This window comes from Mixophyes fleayi, chromosome 6, assembly GCF_038048845.1.
Source record: "Mixophyes fleayi isolate aMixFle1 chromosome 6, aMixFle1.hap1, whole genome shotgun sequence".
NCBI classification, from domain to species: domain Eukaryota; kingdom Metazoa; phylum Chordata; class Amphibia; order Anura; family Limnodynastidae; genus Mixophyes; species Mixophyes fleayi.
Window position 1 is genome coordinate 76123805 of NC_134407.1, and position 14142 is coordinate 76137946.

The following is a 14142-nucleotide window of genomic DNA, read 5'->3' on the forward strand; positions in this document are numbered from 1 at the left end:
TTTTCTTTCTACAAGCTGTTATTGATTATATATAATTCTGCAGTTTCCGCAGCGTCATGTGACTACCATGGCAACCACAGTCACTTGACACGTGATGTACGAAGGCTTGGGAACACACCTCTGAGTTCTGTCTGTACTGTAAAATACTGCCTGTCCTTCTTTCCCCTTTGCCTTCACATGATATGCTGGGAGCTGGGAGCCTGTGTGTGTTACTGCCAGCCATATTTTGAAAAGGAGATAGAAGGCGCATGCTTAAAATGTACTTCACTTGCTGTTTAAGATAATTAAACTTTCTATGTGGGATTTATGCTTTAAAAGCCAAACGGACACATTTGAGAGACAATGAAGGCTTTTATTGCACAGATGGCAGGTTTTAAACAGTTGGGAAGCAGGTGAAACGGGTCATAATTTAACATCATAAGTCTAAAAATGTTGCTGTTGTTTTTAGTGTAAGTTCTTGGCTGGTAGAAACTAGTTTGCAGGCTATGTTCCACTTTGCACGTTTTTTACTGATGTTGTTGACAAAACCACATGGAAAGTGCAGTCATGTGTGACTGCTTAACCTATACTACTGGCAGATTTAACTATTTGGTCTCCAGAGGGTCCTGACAAACCCTGTGGGGCTAATCTTCAGAAGCTTCTGGGATTGGAAGGGTTACAATGTTCTTTGACTGTCAGATGGAGAGCAATATGTTTTGTAATCATAAACATGTATGGTGACATTGTGTGAACAATTTATAGCCTTAATGAAAACAGAAGTCAGCTGTTATCATAAAGTTCCGTCTCTCTGAAGCAAAAGATAGAGTCTGTGGTTTGCTAACTGTTCCAGCTTCTGCTTGTCCGCATTTATTTTAAGTTATTGGTATGCAACCTGTGGTTCTGGAGAGGTTGTGGAACCAGAAATCCCAGCATATCTCTCCACCCGCTGGCTCTTTGTCCCTACACCTGAAGAGCCATGCATTTCTATTGTCTGCCCTAAAGTAAAAACAAACTGGATGTGGTTGATCTACTCTCCTCAGCATGAACTGTCAGCAAGGGCCCCATAACAAAGTTTGGGTAGGAGCCCGTTGATGTCGGCCTTTGCTCCCGGGCCCCTGAACTGCTGTCAAAAGAACAGAGGGAAAGGTCTCTTTGATGCATGAGCAGGACTGAGTATGCTCCAGTCAGAAGAGACTTTCTGTTTTGCTCTTTTGAGAGCAGAATGGGGGCATTAGGCGGATGCAGTTGGGGAGCAAGACTCCGTTGTATGAAACCTCCCACCCATGTGAATATACAAATAATTAAGGTTTTCTGCACATGTTTAATGAAGAGGTTCTTAATTATTTTTTAATTTTTTTTAAGTGAAATAGGCCCCAGTTTATACATACGGTTTTTGTTCCTTTAGAAAGTTTATAAATAGACATTTGTTTTTAATAGCATCTCTCCATCTTTGTTTGTAGGACATGGCTTCTCTGAGGTACCTCTGCAAATCTTGGACCTTCCTGGCTTCCTTCAGTCTTCTGTCCAGCTTCTCTTATTTGGCTAATGCTCAAACCCCTCCCAACGGATGTGGAGAAGGCTTAGATCCAGTGTACTATAATTTATGTGACCTGTCATCTGTGTGGGGGATAGTTCTACAAGCCATTACAAGTGCTGGCATTATATCCTCTTTCATTCTTACTATTGTCTTGGTAGCCAGCACCCCTTTCATCCAAGACAAGAGGAAGAAAAGCATGCTGGGTACTCAGGTGTTTTTTCTCCTTGGCACAAATGGCCTTTTCTGTCTTGTCTTCGATATGGTGGTCAAACAAAACTACTCCACCTGTGCATCACGAAGATTTCTTTTTGGTGTGTTCTTTGCCATCTGTTTCTCCTGCTTGTGCACACATGCAGTGAATCTGAACTACCTGGTAAGGAAAAACACTGGGCCAAGTGGCTGGTGGATTTTTGGTATAGCCGTAGCCCTTTCTCTAGTGGAAGCTATTATCAATACAGAGTGGCTCATTATCACCATCGTACGGACAGCTGCAACAGTGCAGCAGCCATGTGCAATTGCAAATGCGGACTTTGTAATGGCACTCATCTATGTTATGTTCCTCATCGCTGCAGGATTTCTGACCGCATGGCCTGCCTTGTGTGGACGGTATGGCCACTGGAGGAAGCATGCAGTCTTTATTATACTCACTCTTTTCCTATCCATTTGCATTTGGATAGTCTGGATTGTTATGTATGTGTATGGAAATGGCATTGTTGGGAAACCTGTATATTGGGATGACCCCACATTGGCCATTGCTCTGGTTTCTAATGCCTGGACCTTCATCTTTCTCTACATCATTCCTGAGATCTCTCAGTTGACCAAGCCAAGTTTGGAACAGACATTTGAAGAAGAACTGTACCCTACTAGAGGGGTAGGTTATGAAACCATCTTCAAGGAACAAACCTTGCAGAACATGCATGTGGAGAACAAAGCCTTTTCCATGGATGAGCCACAAACTGGTAAGTGCTTATAGCTGAATTTCCTTATTTCCTAGAATATTAAAGTTGGCCATACACTGTCTGATCCTTTTGCTTGAGTGCTTAGCGACAAACTGTTTTCATTTTGGCCACACGAGGTATATCTTGTCAGCATGTAGGGATTGGCTACCTTCAGATGACTTGCATTTATTTTCTTGCACAAGCGCTACTGCTACTTTTACTAAGTGCATTCATGTGGCTTTACTAGCTTCCTTTTGTTCTTTTCTGCCATATAATTATATAATCAGATAATAGCTGTTTATTGTAACTGTTCTTGGATTCTCTCTCGGCTTTGGATAATGGTGTATTCAGAGAGAGATTTTGTGTACTACTCTAGAGCAATGAAAATAAGTATTTTCTGCTCCTACTGTATTTTACTGCTCCTACGTAGACATGGAAGGAACATGCAGAAGCTAGTAAAGAAAAAAACAATGTACTTGGTAAAAGTTTCAGGAGGTTATATTCCAGCCAATTATTGTAATTTTCCTGAAGGTGGACTTCCCTATGAAAACTATAGATAAACGACTAACTTTCTCAGTACACTTCTGAATTGTGTTTCCTCTATTGGTCTGTCCTGTCTGTAAATTGTATACTGCATGAATTGGTATTTATTTATCAACTACAGGCAGTTTATTTTTCCAAAACACAACATAACAAGTTTTGACAGTGAAAAGGCAGCAGTGGGTCTTCTTCAGTAGCCTCAGAAACTTCATGTTAATGGTTCATTTTAAAAAAATAAATAAAAAGGTTTATATCTAAAAAAATAAATAAAAATGTTTTTATATCTATGACCTATTCGTTTTGTTTTATTCCCCCCCCCCACAACTTTAACTTTAAACACTTGATCTTTTTTTTTTTATTGTGGAGTAATTTCACAGCATACATTTATGTATATTTGTCCCCTTAATATAAATAATCATGAATCTTTCGTTTGGATATATTGCAGTTATTGTTAAACTTTAAAGGCTTATAGCTGCACTACCACCTGAAAAAAAAAAAAAGATTTTACTCTCCCTAATTGAAACCCCAACTCGGTGCAGCCATTGTTCCCAGGGCTTCTTTATTTCTGTTACAGCCCAGGCAGTAAACTAGGGGTTGGGAGGGAAGGTGTTTGAGGTAGGACTATCAAAAGCTGCATTATGGAGAATAAAAGCTACTGATTGCAGCAAATGATTGGTCCTCCCGCCCCCACCCCACGCTCCGCTGCCATTTAAAGGTTTTTTTGTGTTTTTAAAATTTGGCAAACAAAGTTTTATTTTCTGGTTCAGTATGCAAAAAAACAGGAAGATCCCATGTAGCAGCCCTTGAGGCTCTGGCTAGGAGGACAGGATAAAATCTTATGGTCACTTGTGTGCCTAATGGTCACTTATGTGCCTATGTTGCTTGTACGAACACGGAGAGACTTTTTAATTAGCACGACCTGGAACAGCCCTAGAACAGCCCTAGAATTAGTTATTTTGGACCTTTTATGTCAAATGTCTTAATTTCTCTGTAGGTTCTCTAGCATCTTTTATATTTACTTTTGATTGTTACAAGATGTTTTCATGTGATCATCTGCTACTTTAGGCATTCGTGGTTGCTTATTCGAGTTATTTGTAGAAAATCCAGTACTCAGACAATTAACTTAGAACTTGGATATTATAATCCTATTTGTTTTTGTCTTCTGCCAGCCAAGAGGCCAGTATCTCCATACAGTGGATACAGTGGACAGTTAAGAAGCAATGTCTACCAGCCCACGGAGATGGCACTTATAACTAAGAACACGGTAAGAGGCTCAGTGACTCTGAGGCTGTTTTCTCTGCTACTTTTTCACTCCAATGTTTTCCTCTTACAGAGTTGGCATACGTGCTGCTCTGTGACTGTGCAGACTTCATGTTACACTGTGCAGCTATTCATGGCAACCCATGCTCCCAGCCAAGAGTCAACCCTTCTTAAACTTGCGCACACCATTGTGAACTCAACATTTCTCTGTTTAATTGTGCCTATCACAGGGGAATGCATACGCAATTTGATGTAGAGATGAACAAAAGTTTCAAAACTGTTCCGTAGACAATTCACCTTATTCTGTATGTGAGTGCAGACAAATTAATAGCAGCTATACTGACTGGTGAGCTTGCTACATCGCTACTGCCTTCATACAATCTAGGTAAAGTCCTAAAACAAGAATGTTTGTATAAATTAATCACTTAATGTTGTTGTCAGCTCCTTAATACAACACGTCACCCTCTGTACAGTAAATACAGTTGTACCTGAAGCAGAGAGCTGAAAAAATTAAGTGGAAAAACGATTCAGTATTTACTTTACAGCGCTGTGGAGCATGCTGGCGCTATAGAAATGTTAGCAAAGAATGATACAAATACATTTAGCCAATGATTACACAATGTTTCTTCATCAGCAAACAATCACCAAGCTGAATTAGTTTAGTAACCCTGGTAATCAGACTCGGCATATTATGAATTGCTTCCTCTGATATTTTGTTCCTATATATCAAAACATACTACGCAATGAAAGGGGGTTAACATCTTCATGTGGCTGTAATGTATTGTGATGTATTGGCTTTTACATACTCTCCTGCAACGTTTAATAAATGCATTGTGTTCTCTTTCTCTTCCATTCTATGCTTTTCATCCATGTACTTATAAAACTTTTTTGTTTTTGCTGCTCTTCCATATGACACCAAGCTCTTTCTGGATACAATTGAAACTAAAGCAGATTACACAGCAGAGTAGTGTCATTTTCTAGGACAATACAAATTGTTCCCCATGATGATGATGATGATAATAATGGCTGAAAAGCATACATGGAAGCCAGAAAGGTTCATTTAAAAAATATTGCATCGGCAGATCTAGTTTGGCTTGTTCAATGAACAACTGGATCTGGGTTCACATTATTACAAATTGCAAAGATCTTGTAGTAAAGAGGCCAACCAGATTTTCCATACAGAGCGATCAAATTCAGTTAGACTTTGAAATAGTTTTGGTTAGCCAATGCAAAGTCCATTTAGTGGAAAGAAAGAAAAATAAAAACTAAATTGAGAGAACAGCCACACACAAGCTGGTCTATCTTTACACTTCTTGAGAACCTATATCAAGAAATTTAAATATTATTTTTGTTCACAGGTCTAGAGCAGGTGAGACTGATTAAATTTACGTGTGTGATTTGTGTGGGTTAATTAGAAAAAAAAATAAAAATGCTGTTGTCAAACTCATTACAGTGATAAGTTTTTGACACCAGAACTAGTTCAGAACAGTAGGCCCACAGGCCAAATTCAGAGCACTAATATATTGACAGAGCTAGACTAACCTGTAGCCAATCACAGCAATATATTGTATACAGCTGTAAACCAACCTGTAGATAATAATAGCAATAGAATATTCACGTGATTAAACGAATTGCCAATGCTGAAGCATGAAACATGTGTCTATAGCAAACAAAGTTCATATATCCAACTTGTTTTACAACATGATGATACAGTAATAGCACAGATGTGTGATTTAACCCATAGCAATACAGGATTGTATAAGTGCTTATACTTGGTGACCATTGTAGAGCCTCCCATAGGACGTTGCCCTGTTCTGTGTTCGCTAGGAGATGAACCCTGCATGAATAGTTTTCAAAATAGTGATTTATAGATTACTGTAAGAACCACACTCAGTGCTTGTGACAACTTCAAATGCTAGATGGACTAAAAATACAGCCTGCTGCATCCAGGAGTTCTCCCAATGACGTGCCTCATAGTAATCACTAATGTGAGAACCATCCACACCCACCAGTTAACACTGCTGAGGTCAGGACAGGTGTCATATAACCCCCCCTCTGTACTTCAATATGATTTGTAATAATGCCATCACCGCTTCTATCTGGTTCCAATATTACATTTGTGAATCCTTGTTTTAAAGCGGCTTTTCACTTTAAAAATCAATTTTACTAAATGCTCTCCTTTTCCCGACAACAGAGGTAACGTACTGGGGATCATCTCTCTCCATCGGGGTTCAAGGCAGCGGCTCTAATTAAAAGCCATTAAAAATCAGTTCAGTAGAGGTCCTGGCTATATTTAGGTGTTGGGACCCTGTTAAATGCATGTAATTTTGGGGGTCCTACAGAAGCCTCCCCATAATTGTACAATTATTGGTAAGGAAAATTATTTTATAAAATTGTATTTTAAAATGGAAACTCCCATCAAGTTCTCACATATTTTTATTTCACTCCAATATCTTCCAGTTGTTGTTGGACAGACAAATAAAATTCCATGAAAGGTCTTAGCGCACAGTTCCTTCTTTGCTATGGACATAAGCCTTAGCTTTGTTAGATTTAATATGACAACTATAAACAGAATGGAAAGAAGGATGTGATTAGAAAGACACCAGAGCAATTGTGAGAGTCCTGTATTACAGCATATGCAGTAGTATTTCTTTATAATGTCTGAAGGCAGCACAGTTATAGTGAGGGGAGAATATATCTGGTACTAAACGGGCTCGTGGTGTATGAGGGAGATGTATTTATGTCAATTTATTGAAGTGGTTTGTACAGGAGATATCTTGTTACTGAGTAGAGCAATGCACTCAAATATGTTTGGAGTTTTTCTTCAACAGTTACTGCTAACATAGCCAAAAATGCACCTTACCAAACTTGGCAAAGAGAAGCACTGTTGTATTAAGCTCTATGGGGCCAATTCAGTTCGACGTGATAAGTTGGAATTTTTTGAGCATGTGAAATTGGCACTCGGTTACTGAGTCCTGGACTGTTTTCTGCAGCCCTGATTGCATTACTAGTGGGATTCATATTGAAATATGTTTTAATCCCACTGTGCGCAATAATAAATGAATTCATAAATTGTGCAGAGTTCGTTCCACAAATTCTCAATCAGTCCCAACGTCACACAGCCTGTTCTGGTTTCCAAAAAAGACCCTCATCACAAAGATTACCAGCCCTGTGCTGAAAAGTGGTGGGGGTTGTGAACAAGGCTGTAACCCTTGGAGTGGCAACTTTGCCACCTCAGTTGTTCCAGTATAATGGACAGGGTTCTATAAGAACTTTGACCATTGTACCAAAATGTGTTTAAAAAAAAAACGCATTTTCAAATAAAGTTTAATTTAATAAAACACTGTCCAAACCCTCATTTACTGCTATTAAATAAAAATTAAAATAATTTTTCTCGACCCTTGTAATCCACTGGGGAGTAGCAACTAATATACAACTGCTAACTAATGCTGCCTGCTGCTAAATCATCAAATAATAGAATGCCCGAGACTGCGATTGACTGTCAGTGATGGGGAAACACATGGCGTGGAAAACCACTTGGGATTGGTTGGTGGCAAAGTACTGGGTAACCCAGTTTTCATAATTTCTTGGCGGCTAAGCTGTTTGAAACATGCCATCTCAGCCACCAATGAATGGCTAAATAAGTTTGTATAACAGACCAGGTGGGTGCCATCCTGCCAGGCAATACAACTTAATAGTGGTAGTGTCATTTCCCTGCTCTGGTGCCCCTGCAAGACGGTATCGGAGCAGGGCTGCAAAAAAAAAAAGTTGGGGACTTAATCACAGTCTTAAGACCCTGACTACCCACTGCAGAAACTCTCTAATAATAAATAAAATAGACATATTTTACATACTTTACAGTTCTATGTAACTGTATATCAGTATGTGTTTCAAATGTATTTGTGCCTGAATCCTTAATGGTCCCTGAATCCTCCCACCACACGTTTTCTGAGCAAATACAGATAACAACGATTTATTGCATGTGTGAGAATGTTACAATTGAATAGGTTTTTTTCTGCCCACCCTTTACTTTGTATAGGGACATAATATGGGCGTGAAAAGTCAGTTTTGTTTTTTGGGATTTACAGAGATTGTGAAAAAGCAAGAATTGAAAAGCAAGTTGAAGCTATTTGATCTGACCTTCTCTCTTCAGAGCAATCAATTCACCATACTTATTTTCATCTTGTGCAGCATAACCTATGTGTATGTTTTACTGCTAAATATTCAGTGACGTAAAGATAAACCCTACTGATCCCTAAGCCGTGAAGTGATATACAATTATATGATTGCTAGAAAATAAAATAAAAATCCTTTCTTGGTATTATTTTATCAACTTTGTTTTATGCAAAGTTCAGTATATCACAACATCAAGAGGTGTCAAATAAAGATGTGAAATATATAAATACTCACCAGAAAATAATTGTATAAACAGTGTTTGGTGTGAAAAAGGAATAAGAATACAGACAAAATGTAATCAGACAATCATTTAAGAGACTGAAAATATAGAAAGAAAAAACCGAACTGGTTTTTATATTTTCCTAAAGGTGAGAAAGGAACGAAGGTAGGAAATATAGGCTCAAGTAGGGAGGCGGTGTGGACTGAAAAGATGAAGAGAGAAAAAGGGGGGAGGCTAGAGAATAGGAGGGGATGTAGCAGGGAGGGAGGTAGGATCAGGTGGATCGAGTCTAAAAGATTGAAAAATTATAACAAGAAGGGTATGCGAAAATGTAGGAAGCCCATGGGTCCTATAATTTCAGGAATGGTTTAGAGGTGTTGTGAAGAATGCTAGTCATATATTCCATTTTATATGTGTGATCATTGGTTGACGTGGGGGTGTATACGGTGGTTTGCCATACCTCCACTTCTACTGCCTTCATTGTAAAACTATCAATTCCCATTCACTTGTATTCCCATTACATTTTTCATACCGCCACTTCGACCACTGGCCAGGATTGTTAGAACAGAATAGATTTGGTATAAAGTTTTATATATATATATATATATATATATATATAATCTATTTATTTTATTAGTAGCTACTTTTATATAAGTCAACTTGTATATTTGGTTTAGTGGTTCCTTAAGGGGCCCAGCAAAATATATTTGTATTAATGTTCAGGTATATATCCTTGTTATATTTCTTGTTATCTTTGTCTGTATTTTTAATTTCTAACCATGTTTCCTATTTTTATGTTGCCACAGACAGAACTTCCATATGATGTAGTAATCCCTAGAGCCACAGCCAACACTCATCCAGCTACCAGCGGAAACTCCACGTTGAGGGCAGAGGATGCATATGCTGCACAGACCCGGCACAATGCAAATAATGCACAGGTATGATGACTGTGTATATATGTTTAGTAGGTGTTGGTCATAGTATGTGTGTTCACTGATGGACATCTGCAATGTCACACCTTAGTCATTGCATGCAATATATTTACCATTCTATAATCTCCTTTCTAAACTGACCTGTACATGAAAATGCTGGAAATATTAATCATTTCATGTTTAAGATTGGTCATATCTCTTTAACCTGTCATTGCTAAATAATCATACAAGATAACCGTAAGGACTCAGATATGAATATCACAATTAATGTAATGATCGAACACAGTTACTTGAGACACATATTGTAACATTACTGATGATTAAGTATCATTGGTTATAGAGAGAAGTGCCGAATTTAAGTAGCTAAAATATCATAGTTTGTTGTATCTGGAAGACTATTGTTTATATATGTTCTTTTTTTGTTTTAGCCGAACTCCCCGTACAGTAAATGGTGAAATCCTAATTCTACAATGACCAAAGCTGGAAATCCTCCCCCGTCTTACAAAAACAAAGATCAGTACCTAATTATTGAACACATAGCCGACACTCTAACTGCAGAACATATTTAATAGAATGTTTGGTAAAATGGCATATGTCATTGGTGGGCGTTCATTTTCATAACATCATAACTACTGTTGAAAAGTAACTGATTTTTCAACATGCTAGTATGTATTCAATGCCAAAGCAAGCATTTTATATCAACTGATTTAAAAAGCAACATTCAACTATCTTATGTTTCACCCGTACAGCCAGCAAGTGAATTGTTTAACATGATTTTGGAAATAATTAGAGGTCATTGCAAGGTCAAATTTATTAACTGCAGGTTAATATGGCGTTACATTATGCAACCGCGTGCGGTTTGATGCTTTATTTGCACAGTCATTTTTGAAGCTCATCTATTGCCTACAGATTATGGTGTCAGCCATTTTGTGCCTCATGTCTCAATTATGTCATTAGTTTTTAGTGAGTTGACAAACACAATTTTCATGATTATCGGCTCGGCACACAAAATGGCTGCCCCACTGTGTGTTCATGACAGATACACTCTTAAGTGGATGGCGAAAGACAACCTTTTCAGCCCTACTAAAGGTTAAAAGTTGCTGCCGAAATGCTACTGAATATCTTGGTGCCTTCAATACAACTTTTTGTCCGTTTATTTCACTTGTTATTTACGGGGCAGTGTCTCTTTAACTTTAAAAATGAAAAAAAACGCAATATTTTTTGTGTATATTTTATTTAACATTCTGTATAAAAGAAATGTAAAGACTGTTATTTTTACACTATATTTTGCGTATGAATGTGCGATTGTATGTTTGTGTGTTATCTGATTGTGTCAGAAATCATGTGATCTTCTGTGACTGTGCTTTCCCAATCATCTCAGCAGGACCCATTCCTGTACTGGTTTCTAGAAGAGAAAACGTGTTCTATTTAAATTGTCCATGAAACCTCTGTAAATTCTTATATTCCAAATGTGTTCTTGTGGCTTTATATGTGTGTGTGTGTGTTTGTTTTTTTTCTGGATAAAGTAAAATAAAACTTTTATTTAAATGAGACCCTGTGTTGTGCTGCTATTTTCAAATATGTTCTAGTAAAATTGGTAATTCCTTGGTTAAATTGCATCTTATGGAATCACATAAGCTATATAGTAATATAGTTGACCATTTACATGGTACAGTAACCCATGGCAACCAATCAAATGCTTCCTTTCATTAGTGCAGCTTGCACTAGACTTCTCAAAGCTGCTTTGCTTTGTATATTAGATGCAGGATTAATTTTGTAGAAGAAAATTACTACACTGAGTATATAAATGATACAGCTAACTCCATTGATACATGTTGCAAGCTTTCAGGGCACAAAGGCCTCTTCAGGTGCTGCCCACACATGCTATCTTTACAAAGGGAACTTTATGTTGACACTTGATAATTGTGTGTAATTAGCAGCTCCAGGCATACAGTGAATTTTTCCATAGTTGGCCTCTTTAGCCCCCTTTCATCCAGTGCTATGTCTCGCTCCTGTAAATAATGGGGAAGATGACATCAATTATAAGCCAGGATTTGTTAGGACCTGATACATTAATAATATAATTTGAGAAGAGGTTTCTTTGCCAGCCAGTACATGTCCCTGATGCCTGATTTATGCCCTTACTTGCGTATTTGTCATATATGGACAGCATTAACTGATGTCTTAAATTGTGTGTTGACTAAAGTCTTGGGCAACTTTTCTTATTCTGCTTTGTCCCCAGTCTTCAAGTGGGTAGGGACAGAAGAACTTGTACCCAGTCAGATCATTGGAATGTCCACAACAGTAAGCTTTATTAAAACCCAGCTAGAAGCTGGAATTTTAAGACGTACAGCTAGATTCAGTGTTGGGAAGGGGTGTTTTTCTACTTCACAATTTAAAAATAAACTGAACAGTATTTTTGTGTTACAAACAAAAAAGCAGGCTGTAGTTTCCCTGCATGCAAAACAAATTGCATTTGCACCCTTTACATCACAGCAATGTTTGTCCAGGTGCAAATTTGCACCCTTAGCTGCAAAATCTAAATGAAGCCCAGTATATCAGGAGTTGAGCACGTTGACCTATTCACTCATGTGGTGTTAGAGAAAACAGGTGCATGTGACAGGATGTGAGTGGAGGGAGTCGGGAAGCCACAAACTGAAGTGGTATATATATATATTTATTTTTAAGCTGGGGTGAGCATGTAGATTTTGTATCACTGCTTTTAACTGCAATATAAAATCTAGTTTCAAACTAGTTTACTTTGTTACTTAAATAAAGCATTTTGTTTTTAAAAATTTGCACTGCCATAGGCATCCTGAGAGGATGATAGAGGTAGGAGGACCACCGATATCCTTGTTAAATAGGCTTCCCCAGCAATACCTACAGACAGCGGTAGTATTTAATAAATGGGAAGAAACTCTGTCTCTGGTGGAAACAGACATTTTCGCAAGAGAAAAGGCTTTTCTCCACTTAATAAATATGCCCATACGAGTTAAATGCAGCAGTGAGATCCTTCTACTATTTGACACTGTTGACCACTCTCTCCTCATACAAACGCTACAATCCCTAGGTCTTGAAGGCAGTGTCCTGTCCTGGTTCTCATCCTACCGGTCTAATTGCTCTTTCAGTGTTAATTTCTCAGGATCCACCTCTGCTCCGCTTCCTTGATCAGTTCTAGGTCCTCTGCTATTCTCTATCTACACCACTTCTCTTGGAAAACTAATGAACTCCTTTGGATTTCAGTATCATCTCTATGCGGATGATACACCCCTCTATCCTCTCCTGATCTCTCACCATCTGTGTTGTCTCTTGTTACTGACTGTCTTTCTGGCATTTCATCTTGGATGTCTTCTCGCCAACTCAAACTCAATCTTTCAAAAACGGAATTAATAATATTCCCACCCAAAAACAGAAGCTTCCTGCCTGACATTTCTATTTCTGTTGATAACATGACCATAAAACCCACCCCGCAAGCTCTCTGCCTAGGTGTAATCCTTGACTCACAACTATCATTTGTTCCCCACATCGACTCTAGATGTATGTAGCATGATTTAGATATAAAGAACATTTCCAGAATACACACACATCTCGCACAAGACACTGCAAAAACATTAATTCATGCACTCATCTCCTGCATCGACACTTGCAATTTATTCCTTACTGGTCTTCCCAAAATCAGACTTGAAGCCCTACAATCTATTTTGCACGCAGCAGCTAGATTGATTTTCCTTTCAAATCGTTATTCCTCTGCTGAATCACTCTGTCAGTCTCTACATTGGTTGCGTGTATTTCAATGAATACAATATAAAATTCTTCTATTAACATACAAGGCTGTCAACAAAATTGCACCAACATGCATCTCCTCACTTGTCTCAAAATATCTCCCGACTCGACACCTCCGTTGTGCTCAAGATCTAACTCTTATCACATCCTCCCATTCCCGGTTACAGGACATTTTCAGGCTGCACCCACTTTATGGAATTCACTCCCTCGCACCACAAGACTTTCCTCTAGTCTTCAAGTGTTCTCTGAAAACACACCTCTTCAGACAAGCTTATAAAATTCCTTAACCAGCATCTTAATCTCCCTAAGTTCCCCTATTACCACCCTCTACACAGCTGACACAAGACAACAACCTTCTGACCAACTTTGCTGTGTGACTAATCACACTGCCCACTGAATACTTTTTACCTTTGCAATCTAGCTGGGCCAATGTGCAATATGATGTAGCACATGTACTGTGTTTCAAATTCCCATTTTCCCATAGGTTGTAAGCTTGTGAGCAGGGCCCTCTTACATCTGTCTGTATGTATTACCCAGTATTGTCTTATAAATGTTTGTTCCCAATTGTAAAGCGCTACAGAATTTGCTGGCGCTATATAAATAAATAAATGATGATGATGATGGAGTAGAGACCTCCAACAGCACAGGCGAGTGATCCGAGACTACTGTTAAACTGATGAGAGGAGGTTGTGCAGTCACACACAACTCTGTGAAACAACATTCCAACTTAAATAAACATAAATCCAAATTGTTCAACTGGCTAATATAAATAAAATG

At 38.3% G+C, this 14142-nt stretch overlaps 1 protein-coding gene across 1 annotated transcript in view; it reads left to right on the forward strand.

Annotated features, from left to right (window-relative positions):
- GPRC5C (G protein-coupled receptor class C group 5 member C) overlaps positions 1-11133 on the forward strand; it is a 29314-nt gene extending 18181 nt beyond the window's left edge. Inside the window, exons 2-5 of the mRNA XM_075216872.1 lie at positions 1440-2475; positions 4164-4258; positions 9457-9588; positions 10011-11133. Coding sequence (XP_075072973.1) covers positions 1443-2475; positions 4164-4258; positions 9457-9588; positions 10011-10037 — 1287 coding nt within the window. The 5' untranslated portion in view covers positions 1440-1442 and the 3' untranslated portion in view covers positions 10038-11133. The remainder of the gene's footprint in view (positions 1-1439; positions 2476-4163; positions 4259-9456; positions 9589-10010) is intronic.
- The last annotated feature ends 3009 nt before the right edge of the window (positions 11134-14142 follow it).